The 27,071-nt window shown below is 47.3% G+C and overlaps 1 protein-coding gene across 5 annotated transcripts in view; it reads right to left on the bottom strand.

Moving 5' to 3' along the window:
• The window catches only part of HEG1 (heart development protein with EGF like domains 1), a 75,422-nt gene that overhangs the window by 37,794 nt on the left and 10,557 nt on the right, over positions 1–27,071 (bottom strand). For 4 of the 5 annotated variants that reach the window (XM_025196953.1, XM_025196956.1, XM_025196955.1 and 1 more), the window contains exons 2-6: positions 7,248–7,592; positions 4,791–5,096; positions 2,698–3,018; positions 1,313–1,651; positions 344–670 (exon numbers count right to left, since the gene is read on the bottom strand). In XM_025196953.1, the coding sequence (XP_025052738.1) occupies positions 344–670; positions 1,313–1,651; positions 2,698–3,018; positions 4,791–5,096; positions 7,248–7,592 (1,638 nt within the window). Of the gene's footprint in view, positions 1–343; positions 671–1,312; positions 1,652–2,697; positions 3,019–4,790; positions 5,097–7,247; positions 7,593–16,854; positions 16,874–27,071 lie in introns of those variants that run through there. The other variant, XM_025196954.1, reaches the window with a different exon arrangement.

Below are 27,071 nucleotides of genomic sequence, written 5' to 3'. Positions count from 1 at the left end.
AGCCACAGCAGCACAGAACTCACCTAGACAGCTTACAGTGAGCTCATGTACATAGCCATGAGCTGCAATCAGACCCTGGCTGGAGCAGACATACCTACTAGAAAACACTTAGAAAAAAAAAAAGAAGAAGAGTTTTGCCCTTTTAACCCCATTTTCTAACAAGCCCCTCCATACCTTCACTACTGAGAAATGGTGTGAGACCTACGGAAAAGTGCCATGCTTGTGTAAAATATAATATTAGTGTTCCTTTATTTGAAAAAAAACAAAACAGTAAAGTTATATATGTTGTATACAATGCATTTTTTTTCACTAAAATTAGCAGCTGGTGGGCTGAGATGCTCACCTGGAGAAGCGCTTTCTGACGGAGGATGGGAATCTGTTGATCGCTCTACGAAACCTGGGGCCTGAGAGGAGATGTTAAATCCCTGGGTCTCGTCTGTAGCAGATACAGATGAAGGCTGGATTACATCTGAAGCGCTGGACATTTCAGCACTAGAGGTGGAGCTCTCTGTTGCAAACAAAGGCTTGCTGCTGTGCAGGAGAGATCGCAATGTCCTTTCTCCAGTGCCGGTGAATGTAGTAGAAAGGTACGTACTGGTGGTATCATAGTCGGAAGTCCTCCTTTTTTCCAGTGCAGACATGCTAGATGGCTGGTGGCTGCTTCTGTTGGCTAACATAAGACAAAGACAAATTTTCAATATCTTAGGCAAAAAAAATAAACGGATGGGTTTCCTCCCGGTAACACCGCCAGCAGACAGCACTAGTGTGGATATCAATTACAAGAACTTTTCAGGCTGAGGAAAATGCTCATTTGGAAAGATATGAACCGATTATATTGGGGAACATATGGATTACAGATCGCAAAAAAGATATGCTTAGCTTCCCCGATCAGTTCGGGAGCTTTGCACTCCGCGCTGCTGTTGGCACTCACAGGAATCGTAAGACTTTAGAAATGCCTGGAATTCAATTCAGAGTGGCTGGAAGACTGAATAAGAGACCTTTCTTAAAAAGTGTATGACTCAGAGGTATTAGCTCTGTGGATATTGGATTCCTTCGCCGGCCCAGATGATCAAGAACCACAAACATTACGTCAGGTATCTGCGAGAGCAACAGAAGTTCAGCATCACCGTAAGTGGGAATTGCTGACCTCCATTCATGGGAAGCAACCTGATCCCATGGGCACGGCCTAGGACAGAACCCGGAAGGGATGCATACGTTCAAATCCCAGCTTTGAAGAGTGACGGCGGGGAAATTTTGTAAAAAAAAAAAATATTTATAATAAATCAGCAAGCTGGTGGAGTGATACGCTCACCTGTGGATGCGCTTTCTGAAGAAGAGTGAAAATCCATAAGCGAAGGATCTGTTGAGGGCTCGCTGAAATTTGTGCCATCTGGTGAAATATTTATTCCAGCAGTTCCTGCTATAGGAGACGCAGATGAGGACTGGATTACATCTGACACGCTGCGCATTTGAGCACTAGAGCTGGAGCTGCGTGTTAATTGAGAAGGCTGGTTGCTGCTCGTTGGAGACGGAAACATCCTCGCCTCTGTTCTGGGGGATGCTGCTGAGACAGATGCACCGGTGACACCAGAATCAGGAACCCTTTCTTCTGTTGCTGATGTTCTGACTGCTCGGTGGCCGCTTCCACTAGCTAAAACGTGACAAAAGACCAATTTCAATTTTATATTTGGAAATATAAGAACAGTGCAGACAGCACTCGGAGGAAGACAGCACCAGCAGGGATTTGGGTGGAAGGTCAATCCAGTAAAATAGGAATCTTTTACATTTGGGAACCCGTGGAATTACGGTTAGCAAAAAAGCGACACGCACGCACACAAAAAGTGCAAGTAAATAAAAATAACAACCCCGCAGTTGCAGAATCAACCGGCGGTATGCTTCGGTTCGCCATTCAGTCCCATGGTTTCAAGTCCATGCTGCTGGCGTCTACAAGAATTCAACTGGACAGAATAAGCATGCTGAATAACTTATTACACAACCTGTGCAGTTCAAAGGCAAGAGAATCAGAGGATACTGGACTCCTCCAGAATAACTGATCAAGAACCACAAACATGGCATAGCAAGAACAGAGCATAAGCAATTCAGCATGACCTTCAGTGGGAGTTACTGATAACCAGATTCAATTCATAGGAAGCAGCATATTCCTATGGGTAAACACAGGGCAGGAACTGGGAACGCTGTATTTACAACCCAACCTCAGTGTGTAAGTGGGGGTGGGTGGGAAATCTCTCCATACTTTATTTTAATCCCTACTCTGTAAAGTAGAAATTCAGAGAAGAGAGGATCAAAAAAAATGTAGTCAAGATGGGTTTTCCCTGGAAAATTGGGATTTTTGACCACAAGAACATTTTGGTGAAAACAGGTGGCAAACTTCAATTACGTGTTTAAAAAAAACCCCCTAAATCTGAAAACAGAATTTTTAATTGGGTGAAAAGCCAAAATATTTCCCTCCCCAAAGTCCACATCCATATTTGCCAATCCTTAATAATGGCACTTACCACATTCACCTCTTTGTGAAATGTTTTGAAAAATAGGGGAAAGTAGGCCAATGTAAATCAAGCGGGGTATTATTCCTTCGACAGTTGAAAATAAAAATTAAACATTTTCCATCTTTTTTTAATACTGTAAATCATTTTTTAAATAAAAACAAAGAAAAACTAGCGAAGCGAGCCAGCTCACCAGCAGAAACACTTTCTGTAGCAGTGAGCGAACCGTTATGCAAAGGGTCGGTTGAATTCGCTGTAAAACCCCTGGCATCCAATGAGCTATTATTTCTACCAATCTGCAGGACAGACATTATAGACGAGGACTCGGTTCTATCTGAAGAGCTCGATATTTCAGCACTAGAGGTGGAGCTGCCGGTGTCTGTTAATGATCGTAACGTCCTCTCGTGGAGACCCCGCGGGGATGGAGTTGCGACGTATGCAATGTCACCGTGAGAACTGGCAATCTTTCCCTCTGTATCTGAGAGGCTGGCTGGCTGCTTTTGACCTCCAGCAGCTGAAATCCAATAAAGAAATATTAAGATGTCATCCTCCATACTTCAAAACACCAGTACTGGAATTTTCTTCCGAAACTATTCATATTCACATAAGAGACGGGAAATAAAAGACTTCAATGTCGAGAAAATAAATAATTCCATGGAAAGAAAGCATTGATCGAGACATTTGTATGCAGGAAACCCTGAAAGTATTGACAGGTGCCTACAGAAGAATGGCCTGAAAACATGTCAAAGATGAAAGTCACGGGTAGACAAAAAAAAGATCAATGATCTAATAACGATGCATACTGAATTGCGCACTATATGTTGCAGTCTTTTTGTTTTCCCCTTTGATCTCTACCCTGCCTGTCTCTACGCTGTCGATGGAGTACCCAGCCTTGCAACTGGAGCTATGTAGATGGCCCCTTTTACCAGCGCGGAGCCCAGCTTGTATCCCAGGGATCCAGTGAGTGCAGACCAGCTTGATGGGCCCCCGGACTGGAAGCAACTTGGGAAGGACCCCGATCTGTCTTGGAGGGGGCAACTACTTGTTTGACACTTTCAGAATAGCGCAGTAAATAATGCAAGTGTCATGGCATGCTTGCAATCGGGTTCAGCAAGACTCAGAGGTTGAGATCAAGGGACTTTCTAAAACAGGGGTGTGCAAAATGGCAGATCTGGCTGGCGCCCCTGCTCAGCTGCAAAAAGTGCACATCCTGCCATCCCCCCTCGGGCCTGTCTCCACCGAGACCCTGGACCCACGCCGTTACCGCCCTGCCGCTCCTGGGGTTTCTATGGAAACCGGCCAGAGCAACATGGGCTGGGGCTGCTGGGAAACAGAGTCTGCTGTGGACCTGATGTGGCTCGTGGGCCAGACTTTGCCCACCCCATCCTAAAGTGCATGAGTCAAATGCGCCAAGTGCCCAATACAAGTGACAGCACTCTGTTCACTACAGTCACTTAGCCAAGAAACACTAAGGGAACATTAAAAATCTGCAAGAACAACTGGATCCTTAAAAACAAACTAAAACCAACCCACCGTTGCCATATAAAAGCTAGAATAGCCTTTAGCAAGAATTATTGACCAAAGGACACAATGCATTGAAGAAGTGTTGGTTGCACTGAATAGGCACCATCACTTGGAGCCCAGAGACCCATGTTCCTACGGGATTGACTCCTGACTCTTCTAGTATCTGGTTTTCTCATCTCTGACAAATCATTTTATCACCTCTGTTTTTCTGCCTATAAAACTGGAACACCGAGATTTACCCTTATGAAGCTCTGCAAAGTTGAGGGATGAGAGTTACTCTAAAACCAGTTCATGGCTTTTGAGTGCAGGAGTGACCCTAGTGTGAACTACTGAACACAAGTCTCAGAGGTGTGCCCTGTGATCCCTGTATCAATACCCACCATGGCTGATCTGGAGCACACAACCTACCCCAATTTAAAGATTTCTAGCTATCTAGCACATCCCAAGGCTGGTGGCTTCAGCAGTTGGTTATGTTCACTCATGCAAAGGGCACCTGATGTCCAGTTTGGACATGTGAAGTCTCACCTTTCCAGCTACTGGATCCTGTTAAGTCTTTGCCTACTAAACTAAACAAGCCATCTTCTGGCAGGTATCTGAACCTCTTATTGCAAAGCCTATTTTACAGCCCTCAAATCATTCTTGTGGCTTGGCTCTGTACACCCTCCAGTTTTTCAACAGCAAATAGCTAGATGCCAAGTATTAGCACTACATTTCAAGTGACATTTACTACGAAGTGCCAACTTTATTGACTACAAAGCTCACCTGGAAGACGAGTTTTCAAAGAGGGTTGCGTAAGCAAAGACCCTGTTGAGAAATCAGGGGTATCTGACGCTCCAGCCTGTGATACCGAAGAGGAACGGTGGGTAAGAGCTGAAGACACTGGGATTTCTGTGTGAAAACCAGAACCTGGTAGCATATCAGCTAAAACACTGCTATTTGTCAGCAACTGTAATGTCCTGTCTTCACCTGTGCTGAATGCAACTGAAGTATACGTGCTCTCAGTATGAGAGCTAGAAGTCCTTTTCTCAGCGTGCCAGGTGCTCAGGGTCTGGTGGCGACTTCCAGTGTCTGAAATGTAAAGCAAGAAAATTAACAATCCAGCGGGAAAAGTCAAAAGATCTCGACTGTTGTCACACTAATTGCCCCTCCAATGGCAGCCTTAAAGACCTGCCAGTTTTGACTCATACAAGTGAATACGATTCCCACATTACTTGACTGGCTGGAAAGCAATGTTTCTATATTGCTATATCTATATTTTCATCATTGAAAGATAATGAGTTCTGGAAAGCTGTTCCCAGTTCCCATGTGGGTTGGAAATGAGCCCCTTAACCTTTTCTGTGAAAAGTCATGAAAGCGATCCAGAGACACTCCAAAATAGCCAATCACTCAATGTCTAGGACTCTCACCAGGGAGGTAGGATGCCCAGGTTAAAGACCCAGTTACAAAGTGGGCCAAGAGGGATCTGAATTTGAGTGTCCCACAATTGAGGTAAAAGCCCTGAAACCTTAAGACTATTCACTGTTCTGGACTGTGTCTCTCTCTCTTCCAAAATGTTTCACCGTAAAACTCGTGCCAAATCCTAATGCTGTATACCGGTGCAATGTTATTTATCTAAGGCAGCAGCGGGCCAGAATGACACAGCTCAAGTCCAAGATGGGCTGCCGCCACCGCTGCTGGCACCTGGCCATGGCATGGCATGGGTGAAGCTCCTTGCTATTCAACCACAAGACAGGCCCTTGCTGCCGCAAGCTGCCAAAGCCTCACAGCTCTATGGGCCAGATCTGGATCCTGGTCACAGTTTGCCAGCCCCTGATTTAAGGGAATGAAGCAAAGTTTTGAAGCCAAATCTGCAATCAGCAGGCACATACAGCAGAGGAGGGAGCGTGCTCTCGATTTTGCAAACCACTTGATTTTTCGCCATAGTCACCACCTCACAAAAGCTAACAAGCCTGTGAGCTTCAGTGAAGGTAGGCACGCAGTCGGGTACTTTCGGGATAGGGGCTTTGGAAAGAAACCATGACATGAAACTTTCATGAGCTTTAAGTCTCACTAGTGTTAAGTCTCCATTACATTGCCTGAGTGGGGTAAAAGGCCTAAGTAAAAATAAGGATTAGGCCTTGAAAGACCAAAGATATTAATTACTGCAGTGTTTACACTGAAATGCCACCATGTTGGATGGTAAGGATGAGTTTAGTAATAGACAGTAAATGTAAATTAAACAATAAGATTCCTTCCCACTGGGTTACTGGTTAGTCAAGAATATCAAGTATCTCTTTTAAGAGCCCACGAACAAAAGGATCCAAATCAGCCCACGGATTTCAGATCCTTGTCTCAGAAAACTTGTGTATTCCCTTGCTGTCAATTAGAGCTGAACCCGAGGGTAGTCCGCAGCTAGCCCACAAACCACTCCTCCCATACGTTACCTAATGTTTGCTGCACATTACAGTGGCTTCCAGACATTAAAAAAAAAACCCCACGCTTTACCGAAAGAAGCAGTGCGTTACTTCGACCCGGCTCTGTAGCATCTGTATAGCACAGGCGCTTCAGTGGGGCTTTTTGGGGCTTTTATTTAACATCTGATTTAATCAGTTATTAGATAAAAGTGCCAGAAAGCCCTGCTAAAGCACTTGCTCTTTACAGACATTGGGCAAGCTGGGTCCAGTTAACGTGTTGCTTTTTCTGGGCATGTGGTGGGCTCGGCGTGGGAGCACGCTGAGTTTAAAGTAAAGCACCTTTTGGGATTTTTTTAACATCTGCAAGCAGCCTATGCTTCCTATTTCTTGAGCAGACTTCTAGGAATCAGCCTGCCTCCTCCTCCTCTCTCCCCCTGTGCGCAGCATTAATTACAAGCAGTCAAGACAAGAAGTGGGACGCAGAAGGGCTGGCCGTCAGGCACAGGTAGCTGTGGAATTGCTGCTGCCTTATTCTTGTCCCTGCAGACAAGGGTAAGTCCTGAACGTGGTGCAGGGAGCGCGAAATAAAATGAAGTTCAACTTCCAGCAAAGCTCCCAGGGACATGTCCAGTGGACAAACTGGAGGCTTCAATGTACGTGGCTGGTGTGGGCAGACATGGCAGCTGCCCTACTATAAGCAGTAACACAGATATGCCCAGGTGCCAGCAACTGAGCATGAGTCCCTTAGAAAATGTTGCTTGCATTTGTTTCAGAGGCTTGGGTGGGATTTACTGAGCCTCCTGCACTTATGAAGGATAAAACCTACCTTCATGTTCACTTTGGGCAGATGAGTCCGTTGGCGTCTTGGAAGAACGTGTAACCACAGGCACAACTCCAAGCTCCGTGGCATCCGCGTCACTTGAAGAACTATTACTACTTCTGTTCTGGTCTACTGAGAAGTGCTCCGTCAAATGCACAGAGCTGATTTTTTCAGTGTCAGAGATGACGCTTTCTGTTGTAGCTGCGGGCACTGTGCTGTTTGTGACAGATAGCAAAGTCCTCTCGCCACTTGAGCCCAATGTGGTCAGATTGTCCATGTTGGCCGCGGGAGAACTAGATGTCCTTATTTCAGCATCGGAACTTCGAATTGTCCGATGGCCACTTCCAATGACTGAAAGGGACAACACAGGGAAGTTAAAAAACTTAGCATTGAATCTGCATGAAGCATAAAGATTCGTCTCATCGTAACAACATAAAAAACTGAGCTCTGGTCACAACGACACCGCAGGAAACCTGGAGCAATTTAAGCTGAAATCCACAGCGTGACTCTGGATTTACATGAATGCAAATGAGTTCAGAATATAACCCCCAATGTCACATTGTGTACTCAGCATGCATGCAGCAACAGAAGCCAACCTAAATTTGTCCTTCACTTCATTTGGGAAACAGTTTGGTGGAACAGCTTTTGCAAAGGGCAAAATGAACATCCTAAGGGAGAAATTACTGAAAGTATTTCTAGTCTGATATGTGTAAGAAAAACTGGTAACACGTCAATGCAGTTTGGTCTTGGACCCCAACAATGATACCTATTTAACAGTGGGCATCCTGTACTGGATTTTCAGTGGTTTTAAATGCCTGGAGTTCAGGATTTTTTATCTGCCTGGATAACAATAAACTGAAAATACAATCCCAAATCACAGGTTGGCATATTCTGCCAACCAAAAATGAGGTCCCAACAAATCTTTGCCACTGCAGAATGGGGAACAGCACTTGCTCCCCAAATACCTGCTTAGTCCATGGGGCCAGAGATGTGTGTTATTACTTTAACACTGATGATATTAATACCCTACCTTCTCAGGTCCTCTGAAAGTCAGGAGCTGTGTCCCTCTTTAAATTTGGGCCTTAAATCTCTATTGGAACACAGAAGCAGAGGACCAGCATTTATCTCCTGAGTGACCAAGTCCAGTCCCTTGCTACCTACCACTGGTAACCACATAATATAACCCCTTTCATAAACTGATCAAGCTCCAATTTAAAAGTTTTGGTTTTGGGGTTGTTTTTTTTTGCCTGCTGTATTGCCATTAGAAGGCTGTTCCAGAACCTCAGGCCTCTGATGGTTAGAAACCTTCTAATTTCCAACCTAAATATATCGAAGTTTGATAGCACAGCAACCTAACAAGTGGCTCTGGCAAGATGTCAGTAGGGAAAAAAAAATCTCCAAGAGATCTCAGACATCTGCAGTGGTGAAAGTCTCCATCCTAGCGGTGGAACAGGGCTGAAATGTCATGAGAGCTGCTGAGACTCCTTCTTCCCCAGGGAATCAATGGGAGCTATTTTGAAAAATGCCCAAGGCATCTGTCTGCATGTTTAGCAGCCTTAATACCTTTAAAAATGGCCATAAGTAGGGACGGAAAAGGCTAGTCAGCTTTTTTGGTTCAGCATAAACTGCTGACAGCAGCGTGACCGTGTATTATAGCTGCAGTTTTACCCTTATGTAGCCCAATACCATTCTGACCACAGCTTCGAACTGTAGCTGCCATGAAGAGTTTAGATGAGACTGAATGGAGGAATTCAGGCTACCACCTATGTTTATTCTCCAAGATCGGGCAAAACTTAAGAGATTCAGATCATGAACACAAACTAGTAAGGTTGGTTCATCTGGGCTTGCAGCCCTGGAGGCTTGGCTGGTGTTTGGGGTTGAAAACGGCCCTGACATCCATATGAACCTAAAGCTAAGACCAAGTCTCGTCCACTTCATCTGAAACAAAGAATGACGCCCCAAGACCATTTCTCCATATGCGCCCCGATACTTGATGCTACTTTCTGGGACAGCCACCTGATGAAGCAAAACCCCACGAGGATCTGACTGCTGTGTGCGAAGTGTGGCAAATGGACAGGTCTGGTTCACCACATTGAGACAACAGAGAAGCAACTGGGGAGTACATCTGGAGTCTTCCAAACATCAGGAAAAATCTGACAGGAGAAGGGCAGCCTGCATCCCCACCCGGACTCGCGATTGCACTGGGCGCCATATAGCTACAGAGCATGGCCTGCCCCCATCGGTCCTCCCCCAGCAACCAAAGACAGGGTGTCTGGGGACGAGCCCACGGAGGACGACGGAGGATGTGGCAGGTTCTGACGTGAAAGAAAAATAAAACTTTCCTGTACTCCCCTAGTGCTTCCCACGAGAGCAGAGGCCCCGAACAAATTCCACTGGGGCAATTAAGCCTGTCTGCCTAATGTTGCGTTGTAGCCATGACGGTCCGGGAAATAGGCAAGAAACAAGGGGGTTTTTGGTTTTATCTTTTACTGGGTGAACTGTAGAGCTGAGAGAGACGTTAGCTAAGCGTTGAGGCACAAAGCGCCCTCTTTCAGATCATGGTAATTTCCCCTTGTAATAGCTTTGCTGAAATGATATGTAAAGATGCTCATCTCATGGAGGTGGTGTCATTTCAGCCGCGGGTGATTTTATCTCCCTTTCCATGCAGGAGTTTCAGTGTTAATTTGCCAACTTCAGACAGCGAGAGCTGTCTCGATAGCAAACACCTTGCAGTAGGCGCTGTTTCCTGCGCGTGCACACGGAGCCGAGCACACACAGACACCAACAATAGTAGGGCAGAGGCTGCCGAGTGTCTTGACATCATCCGATGAAGGATTTTTGCATTCAGCTGTTGTTTCCACGCAAATGAGCACACCGAGCGTCCCAGTTCTCCCATCCCAGGCTGTCACAACAAGCCAGCCTTGCTCCCATTTAACAAGCTGCTTGTTATGGCCATTTGGGATATGGGGGCTTTCTGAAGCACAGCAGGACGCTTGGCACATTCATTTGCAAGTCAATACCCAGATTGTAATTGCCGTCCGTAGCCCTTTCTGAGCAGCCCTGAAGCTGAAAACTGTGGGTGCGCTGGTGGTCAGCGCGCTGCATTCATCTCTGCGGCCCTCCCTGTCTAACCGCTCTGAGATGGGCATGAGCGGGTCCCCCTGCGTGCGGGTAAAGCACTGAGACAAGCTCTCACCGTGCAGCAGCATCCCCTTCCACGGCACACAATAAATGCCAAGTAGCAGGCACTGGAAAAAAAAAATCCCTTGAGGGCTGAATATAGATTGAGTGAAATCTGCTTTCCCAGGTGACCGAGTAATTTGTCACTGAACTAGCAGCGGGGTGCTTTGCAAGCCATATTACAATCCTGTCACATGGAAAAGTGTGCAAAGAAATACAGCACATTTGAGAGCCTCCGCTCTCAAAATGTACCGCGGAGCTCTCTATTCGACTGTTTCTCAGTGACTCTGGATCCAAGGGCATCTGTTCAGACATTAAGGGAGGTGGCATTTTTTTTTCCACCTGCAAGATCACCCCGAGGTGCAAAGTCAGGCATGCCTGGGCTGTCTCCCACTGGCACAACCTCACTGGCATGTAGGGCCAAGCCACATCTTGTCTTCTCCATCCTCTTCAGGTTGCTGCCTGTGCAGACTGTGCAGTGCCATCACCTTCAGGATCCAATCCTAGAATTGGACCTTCAACCCCAATGCGCACAAGCCACCCTAGGATCCGGTTCATGCTCTCAGGGCCAATTTCAGCTATTTTCTCCACGCTCGTTTGGATCTGCAGCCTTGACCAGAATAAATAAATTATTAAACTTATACTTGTCGTGTAAATCTGGCTCTGAAGAGAGTCAGTGAGCGCGCCTACTGACCATGATGATGTTCACACAAGCCGTTCAAAGCAGAGCAGCGCTTGACATTTTGGCCAAAAAGTCCTCAAGGGCAGACATGTGACAACGCAGGCCTGGGCAATCGTTCCTGTGGGCACAGCTGTTTTGAAAGTCTGGGCTGTGGCGTGAAAGGATGATACTCTTATGGCCAATGTGAGTTTTCAGAGACAGAACGAAGGACTCAAACAGGACTGATGTCGGCACGACTGCTCAGTCTGTCGCCAGGTATAGAAGAGATCTGGGCCCATCACATAGGTGTTGTGTCTCGCTTTCAGAAACTGGTCTTCAACGATGATGCTCAGCTTGAGCAGAACAGCCTAGACTGTCTTCCAAAATAAAATAAATACGGGGCCATCTGGCCTCTTTAGCTCTATGAAAGGCTAATCCCATAACAGGCCCAGAGCTCAGGTACAGGAGTGTCACGAATGATTTCATCACAAGCTAAGCTGTTGCCTTTGGTTTAAAAGCGCTCTTCACTGCCAACGGCCGACAAGAGAAATACTTCTGTTGCAATGCAAAATTGTTGCATCACCTGCTGCCTCGGCGTTTTCATTTCCAGTTCAAACGAGCAATGGAGCTAACCCGACATTGCTATTAGAAGAGCTGCGTTTCCTCCGCAAGGGTAAAGCGCGTGCTACGTATGCATGTCTGGGATAAACAGATCATGTTCCAGCAGAGCTTTTCAGATCCTGCGGCTGCTGTTTCCAACCTTGCTCTGTGCTGAGCAGGGGCAATTCTTAAAGCACAGGCAGGCAGATCTATTTATACGTGTACACAACGCAGCTGGACCTTCGGCCTCACCAGTAATTCCTTACCTGGCAGGGGTGCCACAATCCCTCTCATTCCCGCCTTGCCTAAGTTCCCGTCAATAATTGAGGCTCGTCTCAAATGTCAGTTGTGCCACTGTGGAAATGGCTGTTCATCTAAATGCTAATCACAACATTTTCAACGGGCATCACTCAAGCCCCCTGTCGTGAAACACCTGGCTGCTAACACTGGGAGATGGTGCTCGAGCCCCACGCAGGGCCAGGGAGAGGACGGGAGGAAGGAATAAGATTTGCCACCCTGCTGCATCCAGATCCCCCGACTGCAGCTCTGAGCAGCGTGTTGGACTCGGACACAGGGCAAGCAATTGAAGCTGTGGCCTCTCTGCACTGACCTGTGGGCCGGGCGCCGGACTTAAGTGTTCTCTGCTCCACCAAGGAGTGCTGCGGATGACGTCCCTCTCCTCTGCAGAGCCAGGGAGCCGAGGAGGCACGTGGGGTGTGGGGAGGACTTTACTTCTGCATCATCTTTATTTTCTGGTTGTATCTAGAAGCCATGGTTTAGAGCCCTTTGCGGTTCAGGCCCAAGCCTGAACTCATCTCTTACCGTTTTATAACTCCTTCTATTCAGAAAACCCCCACAGCAGGTAACGCAGTTGGGCCCAGCAGTCACTTCTGGTGCAGAACATTACAGAACGGATTTAGGACAGGAAACGAAGGATGAGACCATCAATCTCCAGCTCAAACTATGGGGAAATACCCAGCCTGGATTTATAATACACAGAGTCTTTTGGGTCGAGTTGATATCTTTTATTAGACCAACTTGGAGGTGGGCTGATGTTCATCCACCGACCTCCATGTTGGTCTAATAAAAGATATCAACTCAACCCAAAAGACTCTGTCTATCATGTAGCCCCAGGCCAATATGGCTAACCCCAAAAGAAAACTCCCACAGGCTGGATATAAGTATCTATATTGGAATTGGATCCCCTATTTCTCCCAAGGGATCTTTCATTGGGTTTGGGGGTTTTTAGATCTCTACTAAAGTCAGGGCCTTCAACTACACAGTGTCCTCCAACGCCAGAGGGAAACCCAGCAAAGGAAACACTAGGATTTAACCCATGCATTGCATGAAACCTTGCATCTGAACTTCAGTAATTTTCTACAAAGAGTTTTATTCTTGATGGTTAATATAACTTCTAACATATGTGGATTTCCAATAGTACTAAATAGAGCTTTTTTCCCTACCTACAGGGAGAACTACAACAATTTATTTAAGCAACTATGTGGCATAATATTTGCAGATTATTATTAGTTTGGCATTTTTAGTATGTTAGGAAATAAATAATATACTGAATGATGAATAATATATTGCCTAAGAATTCCCCACAGGACCAAGGCCTTAATAAATCCATGACCTACTGTGCTAGTCATATAGCTTGATCTCAGAAGTTAAAGGTTTTCCCACTGATTCATTCTTTATATAAGCAAGTATGTGACCTGCAAGCCAAAGTTTATGGAAGAGGCATGCAGACTTGTCATATTTTGTTTTTATTTACGTGTATTTAAACATTTAAATAAAATATTTAAACATTCAAATGATTTTTTTTATTTGTTTAGCAAATCAAAAAGTGGAAAGAAAGTGTTTTGCTCAACTCAAAATGTTTAATTACACTTTGAGCCTTTTGTTTAGATCTTTGAGTCAAACCGCAATAAAGTTTGAAACAAAATATCTTTTCAAGTAAGGAAGAATCAAACATTTCAACATTTTTTGTGAATCTTATTTTGGGGAGTGATTTTTTAAAAATCAAAACAACTGACACAAGTTGTCGTATTGTTTTGATCAACCGAGATCTGTATTTCTCAGGGGGAAAAAATAAAAAAAATCCGCTCGGCTGCAATAAGTGTAGCATTGACTATTTTATCGTCAACTCCATTTCCTTCAACACCCGAAGTTTTTCTTTGGAGGCCTCCTGGCCAAGTACTGCACAGGCCTATCGCTACGTAGCATTTTGTAAGGTCTGGGTATACAAACAGTTCACCAGCATATAAAAGCGAGAGAGGACTTATCCTGTCAGCTGCTCTGTAATAACTGCCCAAATTTGGGTGGCAGGAAAACCAAGCTAGTTTAGCCTTCGATGAAAGAAGAGAACAGATGTTGCACAATAAGACCCGCATCCTTTCACCCCTTACTAACTTGTCTGAATGTCCACTGCCACAGTGTGATAAGTGCCCAAGCCAGTCCTGGTCCAGAAAAGTCAATGGCGAAACTCAAAATTACTCCAAAAGGAGCAAGCCGTAAAAGTTTAGGAGAGGAAGTAAAGCATAATGAATTGCTATAACATGCCAGGGAGGTAGAGGACCACCAGGCAGAATAGGACCACCGGAGCTGGAACTTGGCCAGAGTCTTAGGCTAGCCTGTCACAAAAAAATGCCACATGAGCTGATCTGCCAATGTATGGCTTATTTACTCATGTGAAAACTGATCCTCACTCTCCCAGAGAAGGGATTTCCTAAATTAACCTCGAGAGATTTTCTCCTTCCAATTAGGTAGCAAAAATTAAATCTGTGTTTATAAAATAAAACCATAAGAGTCACTTTGTCTTCCAGAAGAGCCCTTCTTAATCTTAACTAAGGTCTACATTTCCGTCATGTACGCAATCATTTCCCCCCACATGCCCGATTTCCTTCATAGCTCACTTAAGGAGAAACGAATAGTGGAAGGAGAAGATCATTGTCTGGTGCAGCTGTGGGGTGATGCTGTGTGTGAAGGAGGAGGTGGTATTTTGCAAGTGCTACAGCCTTTCTGGGACCAGCCTGTGCTGAACTAAGCACTGTACAATCTTAAGCACATCTCTCATGAGGAACCAGAGCTGTAACTATAAAGCTCACATCTGTTAAATCATGTAATCTTAGCATCACCATGGGACACAGGGAATAATCTAAACTTAGAAAGCAACTTGGCAGGCCACAGAAAAGCTTTAAGACCTAGGTTAGACTACCAAAAATCTAATAAAGAAAAGAGCTGGGGCGCTTGTACACGTGACGTCATTAACACGTACACGTGATGAAAATCTCACTTTGTGTAGCTGAATGGCACCACAGTGGACATGTGCAAGACTCGGGGGGCGGGTTTAAATGACTTTGCATCATTGCAAACTAAACTATATCTGGATGTAGTTCAGTTTGCAACTCTGCAAACTGCAACGACTCGGTGATGATACGACTCTCATACGACTTGTACGATGATGCAAATTGCAACGACTCGATGATCTTCCGAGGTCCCTTCCAGCCCTAATGTCTATGAACGATGCAGCTGTCAGCTCGCCTCCCAGCCATGGGAGAGGCAGGCAGGCTCCACGGAAGAAAAGGATCAGGCCCCTCGCCGCTCCTACCTCCAGCAGGCGCCTGCTAAAGGCAGAAGCGGTGAGAATCCCGATCTTTTTTTTTTCCCTGCCGGGCACAGCCTGCCCACCTCTCCCATGGCTGGGGGCCAATCTGCCCGGTCCTTCCCTCCACTGCGGTGATGCCCCCCCAAGCCATTTGGGCAGGCTGCTAGTGGGCCAAGGGCTGCCCCAGCTTGGAGACAGCACCCGGCCCAAGCAGCTGTTCCCGGGAGCAGAGCCTGGTGGGTTTCCAGCAGCCACATTCAGGGACCAGTTGGATCGGGCTGAGTGCTGCCTCCGAACTGGGGCAGCACCTGGCTCGCAAGCAGCCCACCTGGGTGGCCCTGGAGGGCACCGCCACCATGCAGGCAAGGACCAGGGCCCCCCACAGCTCAGGGGCTGCTCGGCCTGCCCGCCCCCCAGGCCACAGGCAGGCTCCAGCTGCGACAGAAAAACCCAAACCAATAAAAAAAGGATCAGGCCCCTCACCATAACATGATGGAAAAACCGAAATGGTTTAGTCCTCAGGGTTTTATTCTATGCCCCACCGTTTCAATTTAGGGGGCACAGAATAAAACCTTGGGGATTAAACCCCCATCACGTGTACAAGCGCCCCAAGACCTCTGCCTGCTGAAGCTGCCAGGCTTCACGAGGTGGTACATACTTCTGCTTGCATCTTTATCAGCTACCAGGAAAATGGCTCAGTGTGATGTTTTGAAACACTGCTGCGGATGTAATGATTATGGGTGGAGGCTGTTTGGGAGCCAAGTGAGTTTGTGTGAACAAAAGCTACAGCCCTAAATCTGGCCTGTCCAGGGCTCTCTGGGATTTTCAGTTTCCTTCCTTGTTCTTGCCCTGAAAGAAGCAAAAGAAAGAAGAAAAAAAAACCCACCCCAAAGCAGAAAACCTTTTCATACTTTCAACTGGGCAATTCAGCGTAAACATGATATTCCTTCCCAAGGGTCCCCTGTGTGCACGAACTATGCAAAGAATGCAAAGGTTCTTCTAGTTAACCGCTTTTTAATTTCTAACAAGGTTTTTTTTTTTAACCAGGTGAAAAACAAAACAAAAAAAAACCCACTTAAAAGCATAATCAATGGATAGGAAATATCCTGCTAATGCCAGCTGGAATCTACAGGCAAATCCCTCAGCTCTGCACAGCTCTCCGTGGCAGTAACTATGGGAGGCAGCATCCAGGACCACCATGTCCAGACATCAACTTTGGGACGACCTCCCTCTTATCATGTCCGATCTCAAGTAAGCGCTTGGGTAAACAGACCGGGTTTGTCCTGTGCCCCAAAGGGCAGTCTCTAGCGGGCTGATAAGAGAAGTAGGGACTGCCCAGCAGCAACGCCCTGACTCCGGTCTCCGAGGTCAGCGCTCCGGGCGCCACAAAGGGAGAACACTCCCTTGTTTTAAGTCATGTTCCAACTATCTATTATGTCAGGCAGGCTGGGGTTTTAGTAAGGAGGCTTGAAGAGGTTGCCTTCTACCCCGAGCCACTGAAAGATGGTGGAGTGAAGTATAAGGATGGCATCTGAGCGAGACGTGTGAACATGGTCTATACATACCCATGGGCCGGACCAGACACTCTTCGCCAGGACAGGGACCCAGAGCACCACGACAGTGGAGAACCTATCTCCAGTTGTTTTCTCCCCCCCTAAGTGGGAAGCCAGTCTTTGGATGGTAGAGAAAAAAAAAATCAAGTCTGACAATTCAGCCAGGTTGTGACAACTGCAAACTCACTCGCTCTCGCCCAAGAACATTTGTCACAAACTTCCAAGCACCTTGTAGGAAAACTGGGATTTTGCTCATCCAGAGGTTCCTGATCTCTGGGAGCCTGAGAGAAAATCAAAGGGCTCTGGGTGGCTCTCCATAGCTTCTCTAGGAAAGCCCTGACTCCGCTCGCCATTTGGTGAGCGCTCCTGCCAACCCGGGGCGACCAGTCTCCGTTACACAGTACAAGCATTGCACGTGGGAACAAAGAAAACCTGGCAGTGAACCCAGGTGCGGCACTTACCCTGGAAGGTGACACTGCGTAAAGCAGAGACCATTTGGCTCTGTTGGGCTATCTCGGTTTCCCTTTCTCCTGACTGCAGTGACTGGCAGGAGAAAGACTGGGAACTGCAGAAGCAGGAAGAAGAAATCCTCAAAGGAACGGTGGCCCCTTTGCAGGGCTGAAAGTCCCCTCCCTGTCTGCCTCCAAACCTGACAGCTTCAAACTCTGAACCTGATCCCAGCTCTTTATTTGAATGAGTCTTAGAAATGTGCCCCCAGCACCTCAGACCATGTCATTTAATACACGGCAGACACTGGCCCAGGATTTCAGGCTGTGATAAAGCAGGCTTGCAAAGCTGTACTCACTTGGGATGACAAGCTGGCAACAGTTCATTCACTTTGCCAGCAGCCTCATCTGCATATTTTGTACCTGAGGTTGGACTTCTACACTGCGTTAAACAATTGTGCAAGGCTGCAATAAAATTACGGCTCAATCATTTTAACCTCATTTTAGGTTTGGATGATTTAATTAGCCATTAAAGGTAATGACCACAGCCTTCTTACATCAGCCCTGCGGTGCTGGCTAAAGACGGTCGGCAGGTTTTTACATCAGGGTTCCTGGAGCAGGAAGGGACAACGGGGACATCAGTATTTTGTAGCTACTAAACGCATGCATTTACAGGTTGCTTTATTCAGGATGCTCTGAATGGCAATGTTCATCATGGTTCCCTTTATACGGTATTAAGCAACTATGTGTAAATAAAAACTTCAGCAGTGTTACAGTAATGCTCTACACTCCCATAGCATGTTCCACTCTAGGAGCAATCCACAATCAGAAATGACACTTTAGCCTCCAGGTGAGTATCATTATCACCATTTTAAAATAGAGGAAACTTAGGCATTGAGTTCAAAACTTCAAACAGTAGCCTCTAACTTTGGAACTAAGTACAGACAGTCAAAAAGCAAGAGTCTGGATCGATTCAATCTTTGCAGGCTAGCCAAGCTGCACAGATTGAACCGATAAGCAAGTGAACAGACATTCACTTTTGATTCCGGAAATACAGCCACATGCCTGCAGTGGCCCAGACCAAAGTCCAGGGGGCGCTAGAGCACACTTCCTTGTTGGGCTGGAGCAGACAGCTTAGGCCAAGGCTAGCCCACCCACCCTGTGTGTGTGTGGGGGGGGGGGGGGGGGGGGTGGCAGGGGGGGGGAAAAGAACCTGGGGGGCCGGGGGGCCGCCTGGGATGCTGGGGGGCTGTGAATTAACTTGAATGTGGAGGGGATCTGGGACAGAAGCTCAAGAAACCAATTTAATCTAAATCAGTGAAGTCTGATACTGCATCCATCCAGGTTTATCTTAAATCAGGTTTGGCCATTTTGAAAGCGGTTTATGTGCACTGAACTTTTGTTGTGTTACAGATTTGAACTGGTTTCCAAGCACTTATACCGGTTTGTGTGTAATTTCTGTCCCTAGCATGGGTGACCACTTTCAGGTAACAAAAGGCCTAAAAGTTCAAAGGGCAGAGTTCAGACAACTCCAGATGAAGACAATGCCTGCTCTTCAGAATATGAGTTGAGCTTACAAAACTGAGCACCCCAAAAAGTCACTGATCTCTTAAAATTCACTACTTCGGGGAAAATGTATTAAACATAACCCAGTGTCTGATACCCATGACAGCTTTATTTCTCACCAACATTTGCATTAAAAAGCTCAATAACATTGCACTCTCTAGAGAGGTGTTGTGTATCTCCAGTAAGGAGACAAGGAAATGTGTAGAGACAATATACCTTGCTTTATACCACTGTAATCCTATCACTCACTCATGCTCCCCCCGACACACTTCCTCCCCATGCCTTTGCAGGCAGAGGAGAGTATACAATAGACCATTGGGACTTTGTGCAGTGTTGGCTCTACAGTTTCTACCCCTGCCCTCTCTCACACTCCACTAACGTCTCCCATGCGACTAGATTCAACAAGGTAGGAGGGAACAACTCATCTCTATCACGTTCTGTTCCCAATTCACACCTGCAGGACACACCAATGAGAGCCGACACTACCAGGATCAGTGTTTGCACACTCAGCACCACTCACCCCATAACCTCATACAGATGTCACTGGCTGGCCCAGGCTGTCTGCATGGACGGCTGAGATCCTGAGGAGTCAGGGACAGAAACCTCTCCCTGGTGTGGAAGGTGGCGGGGAATGAACCTTTTCCCACTTCCAGAAAGAACCAAGTGGAAACTCAAGTAAGTTCCCAGCCCTTACACAGACAAACCTGGGCAGTGGAGAGTTGGGCCCATGCCTTGTCTACAACGCAGGCTAGGAATGAGTGCAGTCTTTGCGGACATCTCCATGCAAGCTTTAAGCCCTAGTTGACTCAGGTATGGCTAGGTGCATGGTCATAGCAGGACAGGGCTTCAAATGGGCAATAACCCACCTGGAAAGCAACACACACACAAGTTGGCCCACTTTAAACCTAGTTCACGGAGGAACGGATGAGCTGCTGTGACAGCTCGAATGAAGCGCGGAGGAGCCTGGGGTCATTGCACAGGCCTAGCACTACAACAGCCAGCCGAGCAGCCACAATCACATACCCCGCTGCTACAATGCTGAGAACACTTTCCACGTTTCTCCCGCACCGACTAGTGCACGCAGACCGGGAAGCGACTTGACTAATGATGCAAGCACAGCACAAGGCACGTAGGTTAAAGTATCTCCTTGGAAAACCATAAACGCAGCAAACAACAATGGCAAGGGAGTCTTTTATTGGTAAGGATTGCCATAGAGCAGGGGCACCCAACCGGCCCAGCCCTCCGGTGGGACAGATGTAGACCAACCGTGGGAATTGCTCCCCCCAAACAGGTATCACACATCAACAACAGGGCTCCACGCGCTGCCATTCAGCAGCGGGCTGCCCCTGAATAACAGGCCCATCTGCAGGCTGAGGGCAATGTCTCCATAGGCCCTATCCAGCCTGCAAGACATACCTCTGCCACCCCTGCCGTAGAGTGACTGAGCTGCGTGTGAAAAAGGAAGAGTCTCGGATAGACTGGCTTTCCCACCAGCTCACTGTTTGTCCTTTTAAAATACAAAGAGAGGGTCTCACGCCCCAGGAGAGGTGGGAAGGGACGTGACAAAAAGAGGATCAAGTAGGGTGGTGCATGCTGGTGCCTTACCTTCATTTTGATGGAATTTAAAAGCCTGACTGTACTGGGGAGACGGGGAAAGGGGGCAGGGGAGAGGAAACACCGGGAAAGGCTGGTCCAGTCTCCCTACTGTGGGAAGGCTTCCTGGAGGAGGCTGGACTTTTTTCAGCCCATACCTGAATGGAAAAGGGTGACGAGTCCTTCATATAAGCAGTTTTCTTACTACCTGGCTTAAGTAAATAAGTGTTAATGAAAAGAAACAAAAACTCTTCCAAGCGGCATTACAAAAGCACCCTCACTTCTCTTCTCAATTCATCAGGTTTTATTGCCTGCCGTACAGTCGTGACCCTTCTCCAGTCAACCCAAGTTTTCCAGAGGGCACCAGACCTGATTTTTCTTGGGCTGAATACAAGCAAAAATGTATTTAATGGTTACATCTTTTCTCCTATGTCAGGAAGAATTTTGAGAAAAAAAAAGCCATTGCTCCATTTCCTCTTCTCCCGTGTTTTTAAAGTCTCCCTGCCACGTTCAGTAGCTGGAAGGTAGCACAACTCCTTCAGGCCCTAAACGCAGGCAGGGAAGGAGAAACGTCCTTTAGAGATCTAATGTGTTGTCATTTTAACTTTTGCTCCCAATTGAGAGCAGTGCCGCTGGAGTCTGTCGGACGGCTCGGAAAGGAAGTCGACTGGCAAGACTCCACCGAAGTGGAGTTGCTAGGTCACTGGAACAATAAAAAAGCAAGAAAAAACATCCTGGCTGAAAAAAAATATAGGGGAGGAGGTGAGGGAGAAAGAAAAACCATGGCAGCTCCACAAGTGTTACAGTACAGCTTGACTGGGATGAAATAATGTTGGGAAGATCAGGACAATGCCATCGCTGACTTCTGTAAGTGTGCGAGCTAATTTATAGCGCAGACCTTTCGGCAGCACTTTTGTCCCAGCAAGGAAATAATAGAAACACATCATTTGTCTGCGAGGTTTATAGTCATTAGAAAACCTATATTGGCCCGGGTAGAACGGTATTTCAGAGGAAGCCAGCCTGCTGTTAGTATGTAAAGATTAATTACCCTTTGAATGGTAGAGCATCGCACTCAATTGTATAGCTTTGCTGCTCCATTAGACATGTACCAGCAGCTGTCGACACTCATTTCTACTGCGCAGGATTAACAATACTACCTTTAAGCAGAAAAAGATTTCAACACCCACCCCCAACAGAGCGAGCTCCAGCTCACAAGTCTGGTCCCTTAAACAAGTAGGGAAGCTGTTCATCGCAAGTGCGTCGCAGAAAGGGGCTGCTGCTATCGATTTTAAAGCCAGAAGGAACCATTAGATCATCGAAGCTGACCTCATGTATAGCACAGACTATTAAGTTTCACTCATTCACGTCTGGACATAGCCCAATAGGCTTTGGTTAAATACAAGTTAACTTTGAATCCCAAAAAGTGGATGTTTAAGAGACTGGTCCACACCCAAGCTTTTGTATGAGCATAACAGCCCTCTGCACGGTAGTTATCGTTCACCACAATGAAGGTAGAAGTTATGCCTATATAAACAACGGTCAGAGGTATAAGAGCAACCACATGTAGAGGGAGAGGAGTAGCTTGCCTGGTGCCATTTTTTGAGACAAGACATACATTAAAAACACCCCGGGCTAAAAGGAGGTTTGGGTGGGATTTCTGTGCCTGCAAAAATCCCACCCGAATCCTTGAGCAAACGGCACTTTACCTCTCCCTACGGCACCTTCGAGCCAAAAGTCTCAAAGTATTTTACACGCACAGCTGATTTAGTGCCACAGCACTTCTCTCCCCCTCTCCAGCCAGCAAGCAAATGTCATTAAAACCCCACTTTTACAGAAAAACAGGCACAGAGGTGAAGAGAGCCAACACCCAACACTTTGGGAGGCAGTACCTGAAATAGGAGCAGAGCTTAGGAAACCCTGTGTCCACGGGATGCAGAGACTGCAGCTACAACAGCCTCCTCCTGAACTTGGGATTGCTATTAAGAAATAAGATCCACTTTGTCCTGCTCACCCCTTTCCGCTGCACCCTTCCCCTGAAACATGCCCAGGCCCACATAAGGTAATCAGGACTCATAGTAGAGATGATGTCTTTTATCAGACCAACAAGAGTTTTGCAAAAACATTTCTTTAATTAAAGACTTTTTTTTGCAAAAATCATGTTAGTCTAATAAAAGATATCAGCTTTCCTACAGTCCTGATTGCCTTTTCCTCTAGACCAATACGGCTACAACCTGGATACCAGGCACATACCAATGGCTTGAGCACACAGCCCTGCGCTCCTCTGAGCCATACTGACTATCTGCTGGGCGTAGAGAGGAGGAGTAGATGGGCCTCATGTGTTGGTGGTGGTTGCACGTGCAGCAGTGAAACGGCACAAACCAGGCGTGAAGTTTAGGCGAAGTGGAGATCACAGCTATTGTAACTACCAGCCACCCTGCCTCTTCCTAGCCCCGAGGCCTTCATCCTGCGCTTCTCAGTCGGCTGAAACGCTGCATGGTGGCAGCAGGCACTCCCAATGAGGGCAGCGGGGCGCTCGGGGGTGTCATGAAGTAGGAGATGTCAAGTGAGGTGCAAGGAGATACGGAGATAAACTAAGCACAGGCTTGGGCTTGTCCCTACCTGGACAATCCCCCCTCCCCACTGTGAGGCCCCTCTGCAAGGCCGCCGGCACTGTAATCTATACATGCGTTTTTTAAATTTGCTGCTACCCAATTCACAACAGTTATGGAAGGGACCTCAAGCCCAAAAAGGTTGAAAACTCCTGCTCGCAGCCCGTTCCCTCCTCCTCCACGCGAGCCAAGCCCTCCACCAGCTACTCCACTGCAGGCTCTGTTCTCCAACAGCTCCTTGCTCCCCAACCCCATTCCTACTCACTGACTCGTCCTGGCCCTGCTCCTAAGGTGACGTGACTTGGAAATGGGAAAAGAGGCAGCTACAGTGCTTTTTTCAAGCTCTCTGTTTGGGATCGGATTTGTTAATGCCTGTATCAAGCCCTCTCTTCCCCTTTTATCGCCTTGTCCGAAAGGAAGCTTTTAATCAGCAGCTATCATATGCGTGCAGCTCCGCAAGCCAGCAGGATTCCCTTGATCGTGCTATTTGCCAGGAGGGTGCAATGCATCTTCAGCCACGAAGACCGCACCTGACTGCCTAGCGTCTCTCTCCGCATTTCCTACCCATGACTGTTTAGTCCCGCTTGCAAGTCTCAGCACTCTCGAGACTGGGACGGCAGCAAAGCCTCTTGCTTGACTCCCTTCCAGCGCGTTGCAGGAGAGGGTGTAGTGCTTTGGTTTGAACTGTACTTGATCTTTGACACCCTATCATTTTCTTCCCCTAATGAGCTATCTTGCCATCTGGCACAGAGAGAGCCAAAACGCGAGACCGTTTTGCTGGAACAAGTGAGGCTCTGAGTGAACTCAAAGCCTCACCATAGGGACCGGGGATGATAGTGTGCTGAATATCTGCTGGGCTCTAACATCTGCTGCATTCATTCCCGCAAAAGCCACAAGTCGGTTTGGCGAGAGCACACGAATCAGTTCACTTCAAAAGAGATTACTGGGCTCAAAGAGGTGCGTGCTTTGCCAAGGGGCCTTCTCCAACACTGCTTGGTGTTGTCGTCTTTGCAATACCGCTCTACCGGGAATCCTCTGTACCCTGCAACCCTGATCTCCTCCTTCGCAGGCCTCCCACTGGCAGGAGACAAGCCAGCAAAGCACTTAATAACCTGCTTAACGTTAAGCATGGAAGTCATCCCAGTGGAACTATGTATAAGTGCTTTGCTGGATCGAGGCCCCAGCCAGGATCTTCCAGTCCTGGACCTAACCCTGACTTCCTTACAAACAGTGTCCACTAAGCCCAAGATACTTCCCTCGGGAGCAAAGCCAGCCCTATCACAAGCACCCAAAGTTGGAAGCCCGGCTCGTGAACTTTCAGCATTGCATTTCTCATTCTCCCGTTATCCTTTCCAAATCCTCATAGTCATCATCTGTCCCTTGCTGTGTGAAGTCTCCTGTAGACCACGAGTGCCTCTGACCCAAGATCTGACATTGCATTTGCAGACTCCAACACACAAGCACAGCTTTGTTTCTTCTAAGTCAGGGACGTCCAACTGCTAAGGGGCTGGGGGCCATTTCCCTTCCTCTCGTCTGCTGGTTGGGTGCCCCCGACTCTTCCAGCCCCACAGGCTCTGCCTGCCACCCCACCTCGTCTCCTGGGGCAGGGGAAAGAAGCAGAAGCTGGAAGAGGGAGAGGGAGCCCGGAGACCCTGGCTGCAGCCAAAGTGATGGGGAGAGCAGTGGCTAGGTGGGAGCGGGGGGGCCTCAAATCAAGCCCACAAAGTGGACAGGCCTATTTGAAGGGACAGAGCCCTCGTGTCTAGAAGCAGATGACTTTGATGGTGTGGATGCTCTCCATGCGGTCTGTGAAGCCGTGCACATAGCAGCCAAGATAAGCATACTTTGTTCCATGCATTCGTATGCAAATCCAATTAAACATAAATAATACGCGTATGCATGAGGAGTATCAAAAGAAAGATGAATCACTTCTAAGGCCAGAAGGAACGCAGACCCCCAAATCTTCCCATTTCACCCTTGTGCCCATGATTTCTATTTGGGCTGTTGCGTGTGCTGTAGGACATGACATGTTCTTTATTAAAAGCCTTCAAGGGATGGAGAACCCATTTCATCTCCAGGTTATTTCAGTGGTTTCAAACACGTGCCTTATTTCTTGTCTGAATGTGTCTGAAGCTATCAATCTCTGGATCTCATTATATCTTTTTCTACTAGTTTAAACAGCCACTTGCTATCAGAAATGGTAAGTATGCCTGGACTGTGATCCCGTCACCTCTAGAAACACGTCTTGGATAAGCTAACTAGATTGAGTTTCTTAAGTCTCTTAATGATTCAGGCCTTGAATCGTTCTGTTAGCTCTTTTCTGAACTCTCTCCAATTCATAATTTTGGAAATCCCACCTTGGTTCTGCAAAACCTTACTATGCCTAGGACAGCGGCCTGCAAGCCGCTGTGTCCACATAGCAGCCACTCTGAGTACATGCTGTGCCATGGCAAATCACAACCCGGCATCTCTGTGGGTTTATCGCTTGGCATCTCTTTGGATTTATCGCTTCCTGCCCTATGCACAGAAAGCAGAATGCAAAATCAGACTGGAAGAACTTCTGTTCGGCTGGAAGATGCTACACGTCGGTTTGTCCCAAACACAAAATCTTCACAAATGGATGTGAACCACTGGTTTGACTTCAAGAAAAAGCCCCAAACTGGAATCATAGCAGGGCCCAAACAGAAAAGATGAATTGTGTTATGAAAGCAAAGAGCCTGCCCATGCTTTGCCCAGCTCATCCTCCTATTTTCATGATTCAGCCACCCTAGTGCCTTATTTTGCCATCTCCATAAGGTCTTGCAAACCAAACAGGGTTGGGCAAGGTTACTCCTTGAACAGGAGGCCTCCAAGGGACACTTTGACACTACAGGACCATACTTAACTACCAGCCAGACTTGGTAATTAAGTAGGTGGCACTTTTCTCTAGCAATGAACCAAGGGACTATGCTGCCTTATGGAAGAGACTTCTACTCAGGTCAACGACCACTACCGCGCACGGTACCAGGATGTTTTTTAAAGGAAAAGGGTTTTCAACCCAGTGTCCTGGCACACTTCCAATCTGAAGAGCTACTTTCTGCCTGTGAGTTTGAAATGGTTTTTGTACCGAGTCACCAACTATCCTGCTCTCTTTAACTGCAGCCACAGGGACGGCTGCATTTTAGCTGGCACCGGGCTGACACGACGTGCTCTAGGGTACAAGTTCATTGGCCAGGCATTGGGGCTGGTGGAAAGCAAAGGCTCTCAGAAGGGGATGACAGCAAGCAGTCAAGCCTTATGCTATCCATGTGGCCTATCGAATAAATGAGTCGTGCTATGGAGCCACTGACCCTCCCAAAGCTGAGATATTTACCTTCCCAGCAAAAGAAAGCAGGAGTTGGGAAGGGAATGGAGACCTGGCAAAGTGGCAGAAAAGCAGCATAAAGGGAAATTAATCTGGGGACGTGAGAAGGACCCTGCTCCCTCTGATCACCTGGAAAAGGATGCTGATCTAACCCAGATCAAGTAGCCATGCTACTGCCAAGAATAGCCAAGGGGATGCGGTGGGAAACCCATTTCCAAGAGGCTGAGCTAGGTCCTCTCTTCCAATACCCCACAAGGGAAGAAAAGCTACCTAATAATCACAGCTAGCAGAACGGGCTAACGCTAAGCAATCGGGTGCATAAGCATATACTTGCCACACTTCCTTCAGATGAATTGAAGGGTGGTTTATACTTGCCGCTGCATTTTTATAAATCCCGGAGGGAGCCTGAAAACCAGGTGCCTCGTCCAGACTCTGCAAAAAATCTTTCCACGGGTACAAATTCTTCAGTGACCTAAGTTAGAGGAGAAACACGTGCAGAAGAGTTTCTTCCCGAGTGTCATGCCCAGCTTAGCAGCCGGAGCTCAGCTTAGCACCTGCAGCCTGCGGGATAAAACCTAGAGGGACGCAGCATGGCGGGATGGGACCGTGGAGTCCCCTAAGAGTCAGACAAGAGAGAGGGGGAGAGGCTGGGGTGCGTTTCACACCCGCCCC

This window comes from Alligator sinensis, unplaced genomic scaffold (assembly GCF_000455745.1).
Source record: "Alligator sinensis unplaced genomic scaffold, ASM45574v1 scaffold4_1, whole genome shotgun sequence".
In the NCBI taxonomy this organism is placed as follows: Eukaryota; Metazoa; Chordata; order Crocodylia; family Alligatoridae; genus Alligator; species Alligator sinensis.
Note: the sequence above shows the minus strand (reverse complement) of the source record. Positions and strands in the feature narration are given on the sequence as shown.